At 50.1% G+C, this 20,768-nt stretch overlaps 1 protein-coding gene across 1 annotated transcript in view; it reads left to right on the forward strand.

The window, feature by feature from the left end:
- Positions 1–1,589: 1,589 nt before the first annotated feature.
- LOC144762587 (phospholipase A2 inhibitor and Ly6/PLAUR domain-containing protein-like) overlaps positions 1,590–20,768 on the forward strand; it is a 100,421-nt gene continuing 81,242 nt past the window's right edge. Inside the window, exon 1 of the mRNA XM_078647814.1 lies at positions 1,590–1,725. Within this exon, the coding sequence (XP_078503940.1) occupies positions 1,674–1,725 (52 nt within the window). The 5' untranslated portion in view covers positions 1,590–1,673. The remainder of the gene's footprint in view (positions 1,726–20,768) is intronic.

Genomic DNA, 20,768 nt, shown 5'->3' on the forward strand with positions numbered 1-20,768 from the left:
GCCTCACAGCAGGCGTAAGACTGATGCAAGCCCTTTCACATGGGGCTTTCCCCATGTGAAAGGACGCATTGCTGGAGTTGCGTCACTTTTGTGACACATTCCAGCAATGCGTGACTTTTGCGCTTACAGATACGTCAGAAATACTGACGTATCTGTAACTCCTTGCGACATGATGCGTCATACATTAAATATGACGCATCAACCATGTCGCAAGGAGGTCGCACTGAGAAGTCACGCATCGCTGCTTTCACGCAGCGATGCGTCACTTCTCATAAATGAGGCCCCCCGTACTTAATGGATTTTCTCTGGTGACTTCCTTCACTTCTAAATATATATCACTTTGTTTTTGTATACTATGCTTTGCTGATAGCATCTTACTAGTCAGCTACTTTGTGTAAAATGGGCCATGTTAGAGATACTTGTGCTGCTGTATGGTACTGATCAGAGGAGCAAAACAGCCCTGCCACTTTGGTGTTGATGTTTTCTCTTCAGCTGCTAATTTGATAACTGGTTTACAATCTCTTTTCAGACAGATCAAGGTGAACAATGTCGCCTACTTTAAATATGCATGTTTTTAATCTTGAAAATCAGATATAACAGATTGTCAAAGAAAAATGTAGAACTCTAACAGACATCTGTTAAATGGATAAAAGTATGTTAACCAAGTGTATACCTGTTGAAATGCTGGTGATTTAAGATGCGAGGTTCAAGTCTGCCAAAGCGATAACTCTTAAGTTACTACCTTAAGATAACAATACATTGGCACTCAGTTACAAACAAATATAGTAAAATGTTTTATTTTCTTAATGGATTATTAGTGCTTGAAGAGTAAAATATATTGTTGACAAATATGAGTGTCGTTATGTTTGTACAGGGCTTCTACCCATTCCCATATACACTCTGTGCTGTACAGTGTAAAGGTTATGAGTACAGCTCGTTACAGAGGAAACCTTTCAAGCAGTCACAAAAACGTATTAAAAGAGATTTTGGTGGCTGAGCTATTGAATGACAACATTTCCTCCTTGGCAGAAGTTAGATGTATCCCAGTGCATTATTTAACATGGATCATCCGGAGAGGTTACCTAAAGGCAGAGAGTCGAAGGAGAATTATCATTGCTTAGAAGCTGTCCCCGCAGGAGTCAACGTCAATTGGCAACATTTTACTGATCCTGACACAAATACAGATGGGCTAAACATTCATGAGGACTCCTTCTGTTATACAATCAGAGCACACTGGCACTCGCCGCACAGCTTATCAGGGCTTCTATATCTGTAGGACCTGGAGCAGAACAGTTCAATTTGAAGAGAATTTTGGATAGTCTCAGATTCAAGACAGTTTTTAAGAGACTTTGATATTAAACATAACTGGAATGATTGAAGCAGGAGCTAAGAGTAGCTGAGCCAACTACTCTGTAGTGCACGAACACTCATCATGTAAGTCCCTCTGCTTGACGCATCACATCAGTGGTAGAAAGAGGAGGCGGGGGAAGAAGAGGAGGAGTCAGGATAGCCAAATGTGACCAATCAGATCAACATTACTGAGTCTCATGACCTCCTCAAAACCACCCTGAGAGAAGGAGAGCTGCCTATAATTAGAACCTCCAGAAGAGAAGAGACAGCAGAAAGAGCTCGAGTCACAAGATCTACACGGCCAACTCCATCCTCTTGTCATCATGATGTCCTTCGCTGCCAGTGCCAGCCTATTCTTGGCTTTCATAGCTACAGGTGAGTACATAAAGTGATGTCTACATATCTATCTGTAAGACAGACTCTTAATCTTACTTGTATAGGTTTCCTGGTGTTTTTTTTAGTTCCTTACTAACCCCTATATTTCGTGAAGGTCTGGGTCATCAAATTTTTGCTTGCTTTGCAATATGATTCATCTACCACACTTTGGTTTTGGACAATAAACAAAGCAGGAAAAGCACAAAAAACGTAGTCCTGCTCAATCAAGCTACTAAAGCCAAGCTGAGCTCTGTTGTATTAACACCAAGGTGATTGCTGTAATTGGCTACACCTAGTTTCCCATCTCTAAAGCCAAGGCTAAGCTAACTTGTGAACTATTGGAGTCAAACCCTCTCTGCCAGTGCTGCAACCAAAAATAGCTCTTCTACTGCTAACATCTAGATGCGAACTCTGCTAACTGCTTACAATCTCGATATTCTTCCACTACCAACACCAAGCTGATCTTTACCAGTATTGACAAGCTGGATTTTCTCCTACTAAAATGTATGTCTGCATGTATGCATATGGTGATTCTATAGTGAGAACCTTGTCAAAAGGTAGGGAAGTGATGCATATGACAAACATCAGTTTGAGGTTTTCCCCTACCAACCTGTGCTCTCTCGCTACTAACACCAAGCTGAGTTTCCTCTATTAGCACCAAGGTGACTTCTTGCTCTGTTACCACCAAGTTGAACTGTTCCCCTAGTAATAGGAAAGTGAGGGGCATATTTACAAGGGTTTTATCTCCGCTTTTTTGGCTTACAAATCACATGTTAGCACCCTTTTTCCCAACGCCTCCCTTTGCATCTCCAATGAGATGCAAAGTGTGCGTTACTGGGCATACCCCGGATGGACCACCTTGCAAATACCGCTGATATTTACATTGTGATATTTACAAGGCAGCCCACATGATTTTAGCACACGTTAGATTTTGGCGAAAACGTTAGTTTTCACCAAAATCTAACGTCTGCTCAAATGCTGACTTAGCCATCCCTAACATAGGGGGTGGATTATGCTGAAACGACCTTGCAAAAGGGCGATAACCTCGCTATCCCTGGAATTTTTATCGCCCTGGAGTAACGCGTTGTTAATAACTCACTACCAGGGCGATAAATTCCAGAGATAGCCTGCGATAATATAATTATCGCTAAGCAAGGCCAGCGATAATTTTCGCTGGTCGTTGTTAATATGCCGCTGAGTTGTTCCCCCACTGAAACTAAACTGAGCTTTATCTCTATTAACACCAATCTGTGCACTCCTACGTATAACACCAAGCTGATCTATCCCCCACTAACGCCAATTTCTGTTCTCCCCCATCAACACTAAGCTGTGACATTCAGTAACTAGCTACAAGATGAGCTCTCCCCCTATTATACCCAAGCAATGCTCTTCATCTAACACCAAGCCAAGCTCAGGGGGTTAGTAGACACTTTTTGAGGACTCTACCTATTAACACCAAGCTCTGCCCTCCTGAAAATAATGCCAAACTGAGCTCTGTCATTATTAACCCCAAGCTCTGCTCTCCCCCCTAATATTGCCAAGCTGAGCTAGCCCCAAACTAATGGTAAATGTACTTCTCCACCTATAAATACCAAGGTATGCCCCCCCCATTTCATACCCAACCTTTCCCTCTACTAGCATGAAGTTTAGTTTTCCCTCTTCAGAACCCCAGGATGCCCTATTATGCTACTTATACTAAACTGAGCTCTCACGTTGTTATGTACCACACACAACTCCAAAGCACAACACACAAAACATGTACACATACACATGCATAGACATATAGCTACAGCTACAGAAAGGGGCTTTTAGACAGACACTTTAAGCCGTTGGCTTCTGTAGTTCAGCTGGCTTAAGGCACTGCCTTCAGCTGTTGTCCACCATTGTTGGTATCAACCAACAGCATTTCACAGCTGTGAACTACTTTAAAGGGGAATTCACTTACACAGTGGAGTGTATTCCATTGTTGTTATGCTCGTAAAACGTTCCTATGCAGAGTGCCCCTGTCCCCAACACCTGCACCTGTTGTCTTTTCTTGTCCATGTTACTACTATCCCTCCTCCCATTGCCTGTGTTGTTTCTTCCACTCCCACTCTCACCCCCAGTTTTCCATGTTGCTTCTCCCCTCCCACCCCCACTCCCCACTGTCCGTATTGCTTGTTCTCTCATCCATCCTCCTTGCCTCTGCTCCATTGCTTCCAAATCTCCGCACCCTTCGCCTGGCTACCTTCCTGTGGCTGGATTTTATGTGCACTTTTATTATCTCCATAATCAGTACTGCTGTAGGGACACATTTGAGGTACACTCCAATTTGGTGCTTTACCGGTGGCCCAGTAGTGTTTCCCAGTGGAGCAACTGGGTGAAACTAACTGCAGAGGGGGAAATGCTAGGCAGGCACCTGAATCAGGCACAGAGACTGTGTCCCGGTGTCACGTCCCCCTTCAGTAAATAGTAGCGTGCCGCGCGGGTCACTCGCTGCCACGCACAGCCTTAACTCTCAGAAATTAATACCATGCACCACACTGCCGGGCCCCGGGGGAAGCACAGTCGCAGACAAGTCTTCCCCCGGGGTCATTCACGCGAAACCCAGGCTAGCTAGGGGGAAGGGGAGGAGTTAGTGGGGAGGTTATAAGTGCAGGGGAGGAAGGGAACTTCCTCTTCCTGCACTCAGCAGTGCACCATCGGGAGGGTTGTTAAAAAGGGTAGTGGTTTTTAGTTCAGGTGGTCTTGTAGGGGGCAATTTTTTCAGGCATTTTAGGGGTGAGGTTGCTGATCGGCGACGGGGAGCATCTGTGTGCCGGTAGGAGTGTCAGTGATTTTGCGATGGCGGAGGTCCCGGCAGAGGAGGTGAGGGCGGCATTGCTGGTCCTAGCGAGGGCCGGACGTGAGGATTTACTGCAGCCTGGGGTTTCATTCCAGGAGTGGGTTGGCTGTGAGAGGGCTCGGGGCGTCGGCCGGGGTCGCGGCGTCGGTCCTCGCGTGTCAGGATGACTCTCGGCTGCCGAGTGAGCAGGCGGCCGAGAGGGGGCAGGACAGCGCGACGTAGCCGGCAACGCGGGGAGGCAGGCGTATGAGCTTGCCCCCGCGCAAGTACCCTCAGCTGGAGTTTGTGGCCGCAGGGCAGGGGGCAGCCCCTTCAGCGCTGGCCCCTGAAGGGGGAGAGGCATCTGGAGAGTCTGGAGGAGCTCTGGGGGGGGGGGGAGGCATGAGTCCCGGGGGGGAGGGGAGCCTTGAGGTTGGTCTTGTGGAGTGCAGGGACAGGGAGTGTGATTAAGGAGGCTAGCCTGGCAGCGCTGCAGGTTCCGGCGCCTGGGTGTGCTGGTAGGGGGGCAATGGGAGGATGCTCCCAGTGACCTGTTTGTGGGGTCTCGGGCGGGGACCCCGGCCCCAGCCAGGGGGTGGGGGGGCGCCGGCATAGCCAGGGGAGATAGGTGGGGGCGGCCTTCCTGGGTGTCCTGGGGAGGGTCGGTGGGCCTGCCCTGGGGGCCCCTCATGACTGGTTATTGACGCCTGGAGCGGGGTTCCAGGGCTATTGCCCGCCCCCTCCCCTCCCGAGTTGGGGGGCCAATGGCGTTGGGGGACGGGTTAGGGAGCAGAGGCTCCTGGCGCAATGGCAGGAGGCGAGGTGGGCCGGACAAACTGTGGCCCGGGCGGGAGCTGCCTGGGGGGATGAGTTTTAGGGAAACCCCTACCCCCACACCGCAAGAGGAGAGGTTGGCAGAGCAGGAGCAGTTGGATAGGAAGGCGAAGGATATGGAGGTGAGCGGAGGGGGTGCACGAGGTCAGGGGTCAGGTGTAGCGACAGGCAAGACGGCTCTGAGACCCGATGGTGCTGGGGCCCATTCAGGCTGGAGCGACCTGAGGGGCGGGTTGGGGATCCAAGCCGGCAGGTGTCGGCAGAGGTCGGGGTGGCCTGGCGGGGCGCAAGACGGCTCCAAAACGCAGGCCAGAAGCAGCAGGGCGGTCCGCGGCGGCCGTCCCTCCAGCGCGGGACTGGGCTGCGGCGACGTGTACGACTGGTGTGCGGAGAGCGCCTGCTGGAGTGGGCAAAGGTGTGCAGAGAGCGATGATGGAAGTGCTATGCGTGACTGTAGGGGAGCCTGCATTGGAACTGGATTATGAGGATGAGAGCGTGGAGCTTGAGGACGGGGAGGTGAGGGATGACGAGGACGACAACAGAGAATTTAGTGTTTTGCAGGTTTCGACGACGACAAAGGGCAAGGTTCAAGCGGTGGCAAGGAAGGTGTCGGCTCCTGGGGAGCGGCCCGAGAATTACACTCCACGTTAACAGGTGAGGGGTCTTGGTGGACGGCATGGGCCGAAGGGGGTAGGAAGAAGGTTTGTAGATCGGTGGGTGTGGGGGATGGGTCAGTGCGGGAGCCAGGGGCACCAACGGGTGGTCCGCCTGCGGATGGTAAGAAGGCAGAGGGTGAGTCGATGACTACGGCTGGGGTGCGGACGGACAAAGGGGATGGGAAAGAGGACAGAAAGCGAGAAAGGGGATGCAAAGGTACAGAAGGAGCTCCCTTACATGGGTTTGGCTGTGTCGCAGGGGTCTCATTTGTCGATGAAGACCAGAGGGCGGATTTGGAAACATGAGTATGTGGGTGTTTTTAAGCTTGCACAGGGAGGTGCAGACGAAGGGAGGTTCAAAAGAAGAGGAGTGGGAGCTGACAGGAAGTCCCAGGGTTCCGGTAACGATGGAGAATTGGACCTCTGCTTTCTTGAGTTAGGCCAGCATATACTGCGAGGAGTGTTTGGATAGGGCCATTGCGTTGTGGAAATACATGGACATTATACGTAAGGCGCAAATGCAGTTTGGAGGTTTCGCTTGGTTGAGTTCTGATGAGGGTTTCAGGGCGAAGGCAGTGCCAATCCAGATAAGAATTGGGGGGAAGTTGTCCGGGGACTATGGATGCAGTGGATGGACCCGGACCGGGAGGCGGCATTGCGGTTTTTCTGGGGTTTCACAGAGGGCTTTTGGGTAGGCTATCAGGGACCCAGAGTGCTGAGATGGGCGGAGAGTTTGAAATCTGCTACGGAATTGCCAGGAGTGGTGGATGCGTGCTTGAGAAAGGAGGGTGAGGAAAGAGGGGTAGCCGGCCCATTTACTGATTGACCGATGGATGATTTGCCCATTTCTCCACTGGAGGTGGTACCGAAGAGGGAGGAAGGGGATTTCCGGATGATGTCTTTAGTACATTCCTGCGGTGGGCCTTCCTAATATTTAGCAGCTGTCGGGATGTCCCTTACTACCTGGATCTTGCCCATGGGGTGTGCTATTTCCTGTGCCCTGTTTGAACTCTTTGGTACATTCCGGCAGTGGGCCTTCATGAAATTTGGCGGATGTCAGGATGTCACTTACTACCTGGATGATTTCCCCTTTTTTCTTGGGAGGATGGGCTCGGGAGATTGTGGCAAGGCTTTGGCAGGGTTTCAGGAGTTGGCAGTGCGGTTTGGTGTTCCCTTGGCGCCGGAAAAGATGGCTGGTCCCAGCTGCTGCTTGACATTCCTAGGGATTGAGTTGGACTCGGTCCAGTGGCGGGCTCGCCTCCCTGTGTCTACAGCGGAAGAGGTTCGGGCATGTTTGCTGTGGGCAATTGGTGTGAAGAGGATTGCTTGAGGGCAGTGCAGGGTTGCTGGGTTTCTTGAACTTTGCTTGCAGAGTAGGCATGGCGCGACGGACGTTCTGTTGGCGGCCCGGCATGGCCATGTCGGGGGCAGTGCTTCCACGTCACAGGGTTCGGATCTCCATGGGGGTGCGGGCTGACTTGGGGACGTGGCTGACATTTCTGACTGAATTCAACGGAGTGTCGCTGGATTTTGAAGCAGAAAGGGCGGTTTGGCAATGTCAAATTTTCTCGGACTCAGCGGGGTCATCCAGGTTTGGCATCTTCTGTGATGACAGGTGGTGCGCGGTGAGCTGGCCGGCTCACTGGCTGAAACAGGGGAGGGGCATTGCCTTTTTGGAGTTTTTCCTTTCCTGGTGGCTCTGGAGGTGGGGGCTGGAATTCCAGTATATGTCCGTTCTTCTCCCCGTTGACATCATGACAGTGTTTGAGTGGTCAAACGCCAGAGGGCCAGAGATCTGAGAGTGCTGAGGTTGCTGCGGAGGTTCATGTTGCAGTGTCTGCGCCTAAATGTGGTGTTTCGAGCCAAGCATGTCCCTGGACCGAATAATGACTTTGCAGATGCTTTGTCGTGTTCGCAGTGGCAGCGGTTCCGGCTTCTGGCACCGGGAGCGGAGCTGTGCAAGACCGAGCTGCCGGCCGGCAGCTGGGCCTTGGGGTATTGAGAGTGGTAGGCCTGGTGGAGCACTCTATTGCCGAAGCAACAAGGAAGACGTACAAGCTGGCGTGGGCTGAGTTTGGAGATTGTATGGGAGGTGATTCGGTGCCAAGGGACTGGTCAGCAGTGGAACAGGGTGTGTGGCGTTTTGTTTTAGGATGCATTGCTAGAGGATTGACTGCGGCAACAATATCTGGGAAACTGGCAGGAGTGTCCTTTTATTGTACTTTTTTCTTGGGGTTTGATCCAACGAAGGATGTGGTGTTCAGTAGGATGCTCCGAGGTTGGGGTAGAGAGCGTCAGAGAGGGGGGTGAGAAGTTGCGGGAGGCAATCACATTTGAGTTGTTGGTTCGCCTGGTTAGGGTGTTGCCAGAATGCTGGTATGACAGGTTTGAGGTTGTGTATGGTTTGGATGTTTTTTGGGGCTTTTCGGGTGTCTGAGTTGTTGGGCACATGGTCCTGGGTTGGGAGGCGGTATGAGGAGATACGGTTGGATGGTGTATGTTTGGGGTTTTGGCTGGGGCATTCTAAGATGGATCAGTTGGGCAGGGGTAAGTGTGTCTGGCTGGGTGAGACAGTTGGGGGGGGTGTGTGCCCGGTGGAGTACTGGAGGATGTTTTCAGCCGCATCGCTTGGGAGGCAGGGAGAGATTTTCTGTCATGAGTCTGGTTTGAGGGTGACGTCTAGGCAGTTGCTTGCGGGGATGCGCATGGCTTTGCTGCGTCTGGGGCTTGAGCCGGCAAGGTTTGGGACTCACTCTTTTCGCATTGGGGCTGCGACAGCTGCGGCCCGTTTGGGGTGGTCATGGGAGAGGATTCGACAGATTGGGAGATGGAGGTCACGGTGCTGTGGGAGATATGTGCGAATGTGAAGGGAAGGTGTGAGTTCCTGTTGATGGTTTCGGGTTTTTTCGGTGGTCTAACATATCTTTCTTTCATTGGTTGCGTGGGCGGACCGGGGGCCAGGACGGTCACCTGCATTGTGGGGCATTCCTTTGTGCACTGGGCATCAACGTATGCGGACCAGCAGGTGTACGGTCGTCACCTGGGACTGGAAGGACATCAAAATGAGGTGCACTGGTGGGGAAAAGGTGGGATGCGATGGGGGGCACTACTGCCTTGGCTCGCAAGGATGGTTCCGTAAAAGGATGTCGGGACTTGTTGATAATCCATTTGGGGGACAATTACCTGGTGCAGCTCTCGGGTTTGGCGCCCCTGCAGCTGAGGCAAAGGGACTTGGAAGTGATCAAAGTATGGCTTGCAGGGAATTGCATAGCCTGGACTGAACTTGTCCCCAGGGAAGTTTGGAGGAGTGCAATGAAGCACGGTGCCATTGAGAGAGCACGAAGGAAACTTAGGGCGATGCGACTGTTCGGTGGTGACAGGGTCATACAGGTGATCTCAAGGGGGTATTCGACTGGAGGAACCCTTACTGTTTGGGGATGACGGTGTGCATCTGTCACGTTTGGGGAATGCGTATTTTATGGTGGAGATGAGGGATGTGGTCAGTAGGTTGTGGAACGTGGCGATCTGGTGCCGTAGGCCGATGTGGAAGGGGTTTGAGGTATGCACTTGAGGCTGACTGGAAGCGGGGGTGGGGCAGTGAACCGCCCTACATTGGGTTCACTGGTTGGCGATACTTTGGAGGGACAGGGGGTCAAGAGCAGGCGCACCCATCACTTGGGGGGGAAGTTCGAATGATCTGAGGAACTGAGAGCATGACGGGAATGTCAGAGGTATCGGGATATGAGGACAGGTGAATTTGTGAATTGGATGAGGTACGGTATGGAATGGAGCGGTTGGTGTATGAGGCAGAGTGGCGGGAGAGTGTGAGGTATTGAAGAGTGATATTAGGGGGTTTGTTTATAATGTTGATGTTGGTTATTTGTTACTGTTATGCAGCCTGGTCTAATAAAATGGCCTTTTACGCTTTAACACCTGCGTGGTCTGTTTATTGCGTGATGCCGGGCCCCGGGGGAAGCACAGTCGCAGACTAGTCTTCCCCCGGGGTCATTCGCGCGAGACCCAGGCTAGCTAGGGGGAAGGGGAGGAGTTAGTAGGGAGGTTATAAGTGCAGGGGAGGAAGGGAACTTCCTCTTCCTGCACTCAGCACCATCGGGAGGGTTGTTAAAAAGGCCACCCACCCACCCTGCAGTTATAGGGTTTGGTGATGGGTTGGCTTGGCGTGCCAGTTTAGGCCAGAGCTGCTGTAGGCGATACTTTGGAGGGACAGGGGGGTCAAGAGCGGGCGCACCCATCCCTTGGGGGGGAAGTTCGAATGATCTGAGGAACTGAGAGCATGACGGGAATGTCAGAGGTATCGGGATATGAGGACAGGTGAATTGGATGAGGTACGGTATGGAATGGAGCGGTTGGTGTATGAGGCAGAGTGGCGGGAGAGTGTGAGGTATTGAAGAGTGATATTGGGGGTTTGTTTATAATGTTGATGTTGGTTATTTGTTACTATTATACAGCCTGGTCTAATAAAATGGCCTTTTACGCTTTAACACCTGCGTGGTCTGTTTATTGCGCGAATAAACCTTGCAGGGCGGAGGCAGAGTGCACTGCCTCTGTGCACAGTCCTGGGGCCATTACACTAACGATGAGGTGGGCGTGGCTCAGCACGAGGCAGCGGTTCACATCCGGCTGACGATGGGATCCACTGAACCGACGGGGAGTTCCCCCGTCATTGCACCACACGCACGGAGGCTGCACAGCTCAAGACAGCGCCAGTGTTGCTGCTCATGCTGCATGCCGAGGTAGCAAAGGGGCACTCCAGGGCACACTGCCTCCACAGCAAAACGTAAAAAAAGCAAAAAACAGACAAAATATTGCACTGCAGTGGTATGAAACACACACACCTGCCAAGCAGAGAAGCTTAAAAAAACAATCCACACAACACTAGCCACACGGAAAAAAGCTCAAGTTCCTTCAGCACTGTGGCAATAGCCTAGAGATACGGCCCACCAGCATAAATAAGGGGCATCTCACCAACACTAATGGCAAACATCCCCACCCTAGAGCTTGAAGGAGCCTGCCAATGCAGTAATATCCCAAAGAGAGCAGGACAAGTCAAAGAAAACACACAAGACCCCATGAACGTGATGCTACTGTGGAGGAGCAGTCCGCTGACCTAATGACTGTCCAGCACAATAGAATAAATGCACCTCGTGTCGGAAATATATTCGTCAGTCAGTCAGTCAAAAATACTTTATTTCGGCTTTGCAGCCATAAAAGCAATATACATTTTACATCCAATAAATTAAAATATTACAATTAAAAAGAACAATTTAGTGTGGGAATTCGGAGCGACCATTCTTTTGTCAACAACATATTTTAAGGGGCAGATTTATGTCGGACTTGCACCACTTTTATGCCGCCGTTGCGTCATGCAACGGCGGCGAAACGTGGCACATCCCTGCGACCCATTTACAACGTGACGCATCTAGGCAGATGCGTCACGTTGTAAAGCCCTGCACCACATGTGGGCGTTTCGGCGCAGGGTGGGCGTTCCGGGGCAGGTGCGCTTTGCAAAAGTGCCTGCGTGAAATCTACAAGATTTCACGCAGGCACTTTTAGGCCAATGCTGCGTCAAAACCCTGCGCCTGCTTGAAGTAGGCGTAAGGCTTGACGCAGCATTGGACAGATAGGGCCCCGCAGAGCATTGCTGGAGCTGCGTCACGCTTGCGACGCAAATCCAGCAATGCACCACCTTTACGGCACAGATGAGTCACGCATCTGTGCTGTTTTTGCTCCATGGTGCGCCGCATTGTAAATGCGGCGCACCATGGGTGGCGGAGCTGCGGCGCACAATAACTGCCGCATCCCTGGGGATGCGCCTGTTATTGTAAATCTGCCCCTTAATCTTTAGCTCAGCTTTGGCAGACATAGAATGGGTGCCTGGCCCCCTAGATGATAGCATGCAGGTTATCAGAAAAACCAGTCACTTAATTGGGATTTGTAAGACAAGTTAAAAAAAGTCAAAACGTTTTCAGATTTAGATAAACTTCTTATTAAAAAAATAATATAGAATAATAAACATTAAAAGTTACGTTCCTGCATAACCAAAGTAAACATAATTACTATCATCAGATTTTCAGGAGATTAACATATAGCAACAAGTGGCAGTAGGAGTAACATATATTCACTTTGCAATAGCCTTCAGCTCCTCCAAGAATAGGGGGGGGGGCATATTATCAAGAACTGCGAAAAAATTATCGCGGCTTTAGCAGCAGGAAACTGCTGCTAAAACGGCGATAATGGGCTTGATAATATGCCCTTGTGAATTCCCATAGCAGCCCAGGTTCTGGTGTTAACCTGAGCTGCCATGGGAATTCACAAGGGCATATTATCAAGTCCATTATCGCAGTTTTAGCGTTTTTGGAATGTAACTGCGTGTGTATATGAGAGAGCAGTGAATGTGTGAGAGTGTGTAAGTGGTAGCACACATGTATAAGCACGTGTGGCAGTAAGTAAGCAGATGTTTCATGGTGAATAGATGTGTACCTGAGTGTTAGATATGAACTCAATCTGAGAATAAGTAGGCAGTAAAGCTTGGGAGAGTGTAAGAGATCATATATTGCTCTATGGGTAAAGGCAATGCTGTTTACATGGCATGTAGTTAGTGGCAACATTTGCAAAGCAATGTGGTGACCTACTTATCATCACCAGAAAGTTGTTTGAAAATATTATAACGCAGTGACTTAGTCTCTCTTTAAATGCTTAAAACTACTTCCTAAAATCATCTCTCCCTATCGTCCCTGAATAATATCTGATGGTTTTGAGGGGATTTTCTGATGAAGACAGGTGGGTTATACATGATATTTGAGAGCTTTGACCAGAGTCTCTCAACATATCTTTTAGAGAAGCCCATTATGCAATGTCAAACCACTGTTGCCAATGCACTAGAGAGAGTAGGCTGCAAAAAAGAGGGAGATTACTGTGGAAACCGCTGCTTTATCTCGAAAAGATGCCCTACCTTGACAGTGTAAGAATATGTGATGGACTAAGCTACTTTTTTCTTTTTCTTCGTTTTCTTAAAATGCACATTTTTATTTGCTTTCTCCTACTAATGGTAAAGCACCACCCTGTTGAAACTTTCAATGTATTTGCATTGGTCCTGTGACTGCAATGATATCCCTATCAAGGAGACAACTAACCTCACTGTGATATGTAAGCACTTATAAAAGGCTTTTATGGCTGGAGGCAGAAAGAGTTAAAATAATGTCATCTCTAGAAATCTGTGTGCAACTTGAACATGATAAACTCTAATCTTTGTTAAAGAGTAGGGAGAAGAATGCCAATGCACTTACTTCGAGAGTTCATGTGTAATCTGTGTATCACATGTTTCGGCAATGCTGAAAATCATCTAGCACCTATAGGCAGTTCGCATCAGACTACACAACTACATCGCTAAAGACTTTCACTCTTTCTTTCATGTTGTCCAGGTTGTGTTCAGGATAGGTCTTAAACCCTAAGCTTTTCAGAAAACACATCAGACACTCATCATTAAGTTTTGTTATCCTAACAGAAGGCAAGGAGATGAGGCTGTTACACTAACAGTGTACTGCTGTTCTGAGAAGAGTTAGAGGGTATTCTGTATGTATGATCTAGACTAACATCCTCGTGAGGTAAATCAGTGAGCCTGAGCAATGTATAGCCACAATTTTGGTAGCTAAAGGAACTGAAGCATAGGGAGTGCAAGTCATTTATTGAGGATCACTCATTTTGTTTTTGTTAAAGTGTGGATGCCAGAGGAAGTTAGCTATGCGAATAGAGACTGGCCTTGGTTGATGATCAAAGCTCACTATTGCATGGCAACAGAGTGCAACCAATAAAATAAGTCCTACCAGATTATTCCATGCTAGAAGAGGTGAGAAAGAATGAGGCAATGATCCTGGTCTGGGAAACGGCCACTACAACGTGGCTGTTTCCACGCATAACATTAACCACGCATGCATTACAACGCATGCATGGTTAACACGAATAGCCTTTACCACGCATACCCCCATAAAAGTGGGAGAAAAGAAAAGGGGGCCGGGGGTGTCTCCCCCCCAAAAAAAATGCACCTGATAAAGGCAATCGACGTCGTTTGAGAAAACAGAAGTCTCACTTCCGTTTCCTCTTAAAAACGTGCCAAAAAAAAAAAAGAACATGAAGAACAGACGACCGATGAGACAAAGTGGAGAGGTAAAGAGAATTTTAGAATAAAAAAAAGAGTATGCCCTTACCATGCATACATTAACAATGAAAAACGTTGTAAAAATATGCATGGAAAAGGAATATTCATGCTGAAGGTTATGCGTGGGAAAGGCATTCGCGTTGTAACGCATGTGTGGTAAAGGCATGGGTTGCAACGGAATGCGTTGTAATATCATACAACCTCCTGGTCTGTGAGCGACACTGTGTGTGGACATTAAAGTATGAAGTTTTGTTTAAATTGTATAACTGCACACCTGTGTTTACGCATACTTTTATAGTATGTTGCTTCACAATGCATTGTTGCTAATAAGGCCCATGAGTCTCACTTGGACCTTCATAATTTTCTGTAATTAAATAAGTAATTATGTGTATTTTCTGTGGTGCTTACACCCCTATTGTTTGACATTGCCATAGCTCAATAAAAATGCACACTGATGTTACCCAAATGAGTGGTACATATTTTATTCACCTCAGAAGGATGAAATAAAGTGATTTTATTTGGTGGAATTCGAAAATGTAGACGAAAGTGAGGCTCATGGACCTTATTAGGCCACATTGAGAAGTTATTTAAAACATGCTCTTGATTAAATATGGTGAAACCAACCTGTTGTGTTTATTACATAGACCGTAGGCACTAGACAACACCCTTCAACTACTCAGTTGCTTGGGTCAGCTGCCTTCAGCCACTGGCTTGGTATATTGTCAATCCCATCTTCTATCATCCCAGAGAAGTATTTTAGCCGCACTGACACGCCTTCCTTTCACTTCTGTAGAAGTGCTTCTAGAAGATCACATGAATTGACCTTTATCTCCTCGCCAAGCACAGAACTACCATTAGTGCAACAAATGCATTGACACAGGGGTCAAGAAGTCTTTTGCACCCACATTATTGCTTTTACTGAACAATCGGTCAATGGTGGAAGGCATTAAAACTGCAATTATTGGGGCGTACAGCAATCTTATTTTACTGCTGCCCCCTGTAATGTTGTTTTGAAATTAAATCCAGTTTTGAGACTGCATATTTTATATTACATGGTTTGTCACACAATCTTCCAAAAAATCTTCAGAAAGGAATACAATAAAAAGAAAAATGCCACAATAAAATGCATTGTGTGCTATTAAATCTCACTGATGTTGTACTTTTTTAACATATGTAAGGTGTAAGGGTTGGGCCCTAGGCCTGCATGATAGAAATGAGTGTGACACGGACACCAGATTAGAGATAGTAACTCTGGCCACGAGCACGTGCGCTCGGGGTCTTTTATTAACAGCGTTCCCTGACCCAGTGACGTCTGTGGTGGGTGGGTGTTCAGTGTAGGGTTACACTGGAGAACAACTAGACTGTGTCCTGGCAGGACACTACATCCCTCCCAAAATTTAATGAAAGGAAAACAAAATGTCCAACCTGCAAGAAAACAGAACAACAACAGTTTACAGCCCCAACAGATTTTCTTCAGGCGATCGGCTGGGAGATGTTGAAGTTCTGGACCACAAAGTCAGTCAGATGAGCTTCACCTTAGCGGTGTACTTCAGATCATCCTTGTCTTGCTGTGTTGACGCTTATCTACAGTGTTCATCACTTGGAGCATCGGGAGCAGAATGAAGGTGACCCTTGAGGGGTCTCGCAGGTGTTCCTAGTCCTGTGGATGACAACGCTTGTTAGTTGTTGGAGACGACTATGGCACGAGAGGTCTTTTACTTGGATTTGCTGATCTTGATGCCTTCACATCTCCGTGCGGCCAAGTAACTTCCGACTTGCCTTTCTTGCCGGACTCCTCTCTCACTGGAGCCTCGAAGACTGGCCTCTCCTGCTTGGACTCTTCTCTCACTAGAGACGCTGGGAGGACCCTTTTGCCAGACATGATGGGACCGGGTGGACCGTGCGTGCTTCGCAAGAGTCGCGCAAAAGCTTCGCTGAGGAACTGCCAACGGACTCACCGCCAAGTCTCTCATGATGTCCTCGGGGGTGTTGATGTCATCCGCCAGGATGGTCTTGCCGTTAGGACATGGGTTCAGTGTCTTCACCAGACCATTTCTCGGTGCCAGGTGTTCACCTGGGGCCTTCGTGCTTCCTGTTGCCTGTCGTGGAGCTGCCTCTGCTGCACCTCTCCCATCCGGATTCCTCTCTCACAGGACATGCGGCCAAGGCCCTTGTCCCCTGGACTGCCACTTGATCGCGTGGGCTGTGCGGGTCGCTGCGGAACTTTGGACATGGCCACAGTAGATTTTTGTGTAGTCCACAAGGGTGGATTGTCTAGTGCTCGGGTATGCTCTGCTTCGGCAAGCTTCAGGTTCACGGGGCACCCATACGGTTCTTCAGTGGTTGGTCTCCTCGAATGCAGGTTGTAGGGATTACTGGGATCCACACAGATGTTACGATGTTCCTTGGACAGCACTGATGATCCTGTGTGCTGACTGTTGCGATGCTCCTTGGACAGCACCTATGTTCCTGTGTGCTGACTGTTGTTCTCTCTCTTCCTCTGTGGAGTGATGTTGTGTTACTCCATTCTTCCTCTTCGTTCTCTTCCTCGACGCGGTCCGGTCTTCTTTCTTGCTTACTCATGCTAACCAGGCTTCTCCATGTAGCGGGCCCTCTACATGTCGTCCCCTTGGTCTTGTCCATGTGGTAGGACACTGTCTTCTCCTGGCTTGTTGACTAGACCTGTTGTCGTATATTCCTGTTCCTTAATCACTTCTGTTGCCTTCAATCAGGATACCCTTCCTTGGTCAATTCCATTGTGACTCTCCTGTCTCGTCGGGTTCCTTTGGCTCTACTGTTCCTCCTTCCTTTTCTTTATGGCGTCGTGCCCTTCCTTTCCATGTTCCTTCTTGCGACATGGTCTGGTCCTCTTGCTGTCGTTGGCCTTCCCGACCAGTCTTCCCCAGGCAGCGTGCACTCCACCTGTTTCTTTCTGGTCTGGGCATAGCTCTCTGACATGGTGTTCTTCTCTTCTCTGACTGGACCGTTTGTCGCGATCTTCTCTGTTGCTTCTTTTCTTTCCTTGGCGGCCAGACTGGGTGGTCGGGTTTCACCTTCGGCATGAGTCGTCATGCAGTGCTATCTTCTTCGTGGTCGTTATTCACCATCACGGTGTTTTGGCGTTGGCGCGCTTTGTCTGCGCGAAAGGAGGGTTGCGTCAACGCTCCTGGTGCCTCTCATGTGCATGCCGCCATGCGTGCTGACGATGGCGCTCTGGTTGCTGGGAGACGTCGCTGTCTCTCTTGGGGACCTTTGTGCTCTGTCCCGTGGCGTTGGCGTGTCGCTGTGCAGAGTCACTCTGGCGCCCCTGATTCCTGGCGCTCCTGGCACGTTCCGGCGCAGTGCAGCGCTTTGTGGTATGGTTCCGTGCTTCTGGCGCGTTACTGCGTTTTCTGCTGGTGTGTTCCGGGAGGTTCTGATGTGTTCCTGCTCAGTCTCCTGATGTGCTCCTTGCACTTCTGGCGCTTGCCGGCGCTGTCTGCTTGCACATTTCTGGAGTTTTCTGGCGTGGTCCTGCTCAGTCTCTTGGAGCGTACCTGCTGTGCTGACCTTTGTCTCTTGCTTTGCTCTTTGTGCACTCCTGGAGCTCTCTTGCACTTGGTCACTGTCGGTGTCGTGACTTTACTCCACTATGAGCATCACTGTGGGTGGGCTGCAATCATCAGTTTGTGTTGCTGCAGGCTTTCTTATCCAGAATATTTCCTGTTGGTTCATCCAAGGCTTGTTCCTATTCCTTGGGTTCCTTTCTCTGCTTGCAATTGCCACTTTCGGCCACTAGATGGCAGTTGTGCACGTTCCGACGTGATGCTGGCTAGTTCCTCGCACACTAAACTCTGTGTGCTTTTCACGATTGAGCCGGCCGTGTACCGGGCCTATCCAGGCTTGTCCCTGGGCTCCTGGGGGTCCGATATTCACTGCCCCTGGGCGGGCTCGACGACCGATGGCCACCCCTCTGCAATATTTACCCCAAACTGCGGTGAGTTTTTTTAATTCACCACGTTACCCCAGGCCGTGCGAGGGTTTAATGTGCCTTAGTGTTTATTTGGGAGGGGGGCCTCCTCTCTCGGGCTTTGCAGCGGATGCGGGGGGGGCTCTACAGTATGTCAACTTTACGGGCTGTGCAGGAGGGTGCCGGTGCCATTCTCGTCACCCGCAGGCCAGACGCTGTCTTCACCTTCTCCTCCTCTGTTGGATCTCTGGCAAAAGGGGAGGGGGCAACACAGACACCGGGGCTCCTGATTCTTCAGCGGGTGGGCTCCGCTTTAGTTGTTCACGTAGTGTTGTGGTTGTGCCGGGCACACGCGTTGGCAGTCTCTATGCTTGGTGGTGCGAGCGGCCTTTTGGTGAGTGCGGGTAGGCTCCGCTTTGTCACTTCTGCAGGGGTTGTGCGCTATGGCAGTCGTGCTCCTTGTCCACCTCTCATAACATCACGGTGGCGCTGCTCGGTACAAACGCGGGTGGGCACCGCTTGCTCTGTAGTCACAAGGGGGGGGTCGCTTTAGGCTCGCGCGGCCCCTCCCGCCTCTCGCGACGTCCGAGCTCACTTACCTCACCACCGCGGCAGCTTTAGTCACACGCTGCGCGGCAGGGGTCAGGGGTAGCTGCAGGCAGGCCGCGGGTGGGCTCCGCTGGTCCTGCTTTCATGTACAGTTTATTCCCTTGCCGCCACACCTCACACACGTGGCGGGGGACGCTACAGGCAGGCCGCGGGTGGGCTCCGCTGGCTTCGCTTTGATGTATGTTAATTGTGGGCCTCCACGCGCCTGGCAGGGCACCACGACTATGCGGGTGGGCACCGCTTATCAATACAGTCTCACGGGGGTCGCTTCAGGCTGGCGCGGCCCCTCCATGCATTTTCAGCGCCCTGGGTCACCTCAGCCCTGCGGGACCACTCAGGCTTCACTTTACTGGCGGCGGACGCGGGTGGGCTCCGGTCGGTCCGCTCTTCACCGGTGGGGCACTGTGTGGAGTCACTGTGTTGCAGCCGACGCGGGTGGGCTCCGGTCGGCTCTCTTCTCGCCCCACGCAGGGGGCACACACGCTGGGCACAGGAGGTGCGGGGTGAGCTCCCGGTCACCTCCTGCTTCCTGTTCTCGGCCCGGGGCTCAGCACACACCCCGCGGGCCTCCGCTAATCGTCGCTTGCTGCAGGGGGAGTGCTCATGGCACGGGCAGCGTTCTCCTCCTTTTTTTCCTCTATGATTTTCTTGCAGCTGGCACGCGTGGCATCGCGTTACCGCCTCGTCGCCAATGTAAGGGTTGTGCCCTAAGCCCGCATGATAGAAATGAGTGTGACATGGACACCAGCTTAGAGATAGTAACTCTGGCCACGAGCACGTGCGCTCGGGGTCTTTTATTAACAGTGTCACCTGACCCAGTGACGTCTGTGGTGGGTGGGTGTTCAGTGTAGGGTTACACTGGAGAACAACTAGACTGTGTCCTGGCAGGACACTACATAAGGCAAATAAATCCTTGCTCTAGAACCTACCCTTTATATTATCATAATGGGGGACAGGCCCCTCTAAAGAAATACTCCTGGCTACAGCCCTGCCAAAATATGCTTAACAGCTGCCACACACTGAAGTACTCTGAATTGCTCGATTCCATTCGATGTGCATACAGAAGAACTGTCCCGCATTCTTGCAGAATTCAATAACCTTTGATATTATCATAATGGGGGCCAGGCACCCCTAAACAAATACTCTTGGCTAAGGCCCTGCCAAAATATGCTTCCCGGCTGCCACACACTCAAGCACTCTGAATGGCAGGTTTCGACTCGATGTTCCACATTCTTGTAGAATTCAACAACCTGTTTGAGGGCATCAGCTGCATGAAGGAAAAAGTGGTTAAGCTCCATATTGACAGATTAATACAGGCGGTAGCACTCCGGCATCATCAGATTGCATTTCATCTGAGACCAAGGGTGGAGATGGAGCTGGAGAAGCTCGAGAAAGCTGGCATCAATGAGAAAGTCACTGGTCCTACCCCATGGGTGTCACCCATCGTGATTAAAAGGAAACCAAAGCAACCTGGTGAGGTCTGCATCCGTTTGGGTATGATACTACCGAATGTAGCCATCTAAAGAGAATGGCACTTGACCCCCACCATCAATGGCCTTTTGGGGAATTAAGCAGAGCCAGTTGGTTTTCCAAAGTAGACCTCGGGTCAGGGCACCACCAACTAAAAGTAGCAGAAAAATCCAGGTACATACCTATGTTTCTCTACTTACGTAGGATTACAGCACTATAAGCGCTAAACGTCTGCATCTCAAGTAACGCAGAGGTGTTGCAAAACACCATACAGTAGATGTTGCCCAGTCTGCCTTGAGTTGTTTACTTGAGTGACAACATTCTTGTCTATGCAACATTTGTCAAAGAGTATCAACCATGAAAGGCTGAGAAGTGTGCAACACTAAATAAAACAGGCCAGACTTAATTTGCATGAGGACAACTGTAGGTTCATGAAGTGGAGGTCCTGTTTCTTTGGGTTTTCCTTCTCCACAAAAGGGGTAGTCCCAGACAAGTTGTGTGACGTTAAAGAAGCCTCACCACCATCCAGTGTCTCGGAGGTCAGAA

Source organism: Lissotriton helveticus, chromosome 6 (assembly GCF_964261635.1).
Source record: "Lissotriton helveticus chromosome 6, aLisHel1.1, whole genome shotgun sequence".
Taxonomy (NCBI): domain Eukaryota; kingdom Metazoa; phylum Chordata; class Amphibia; order Caudata; family Salamandridae; genus Lissotriton; species Lissotriton helveticus.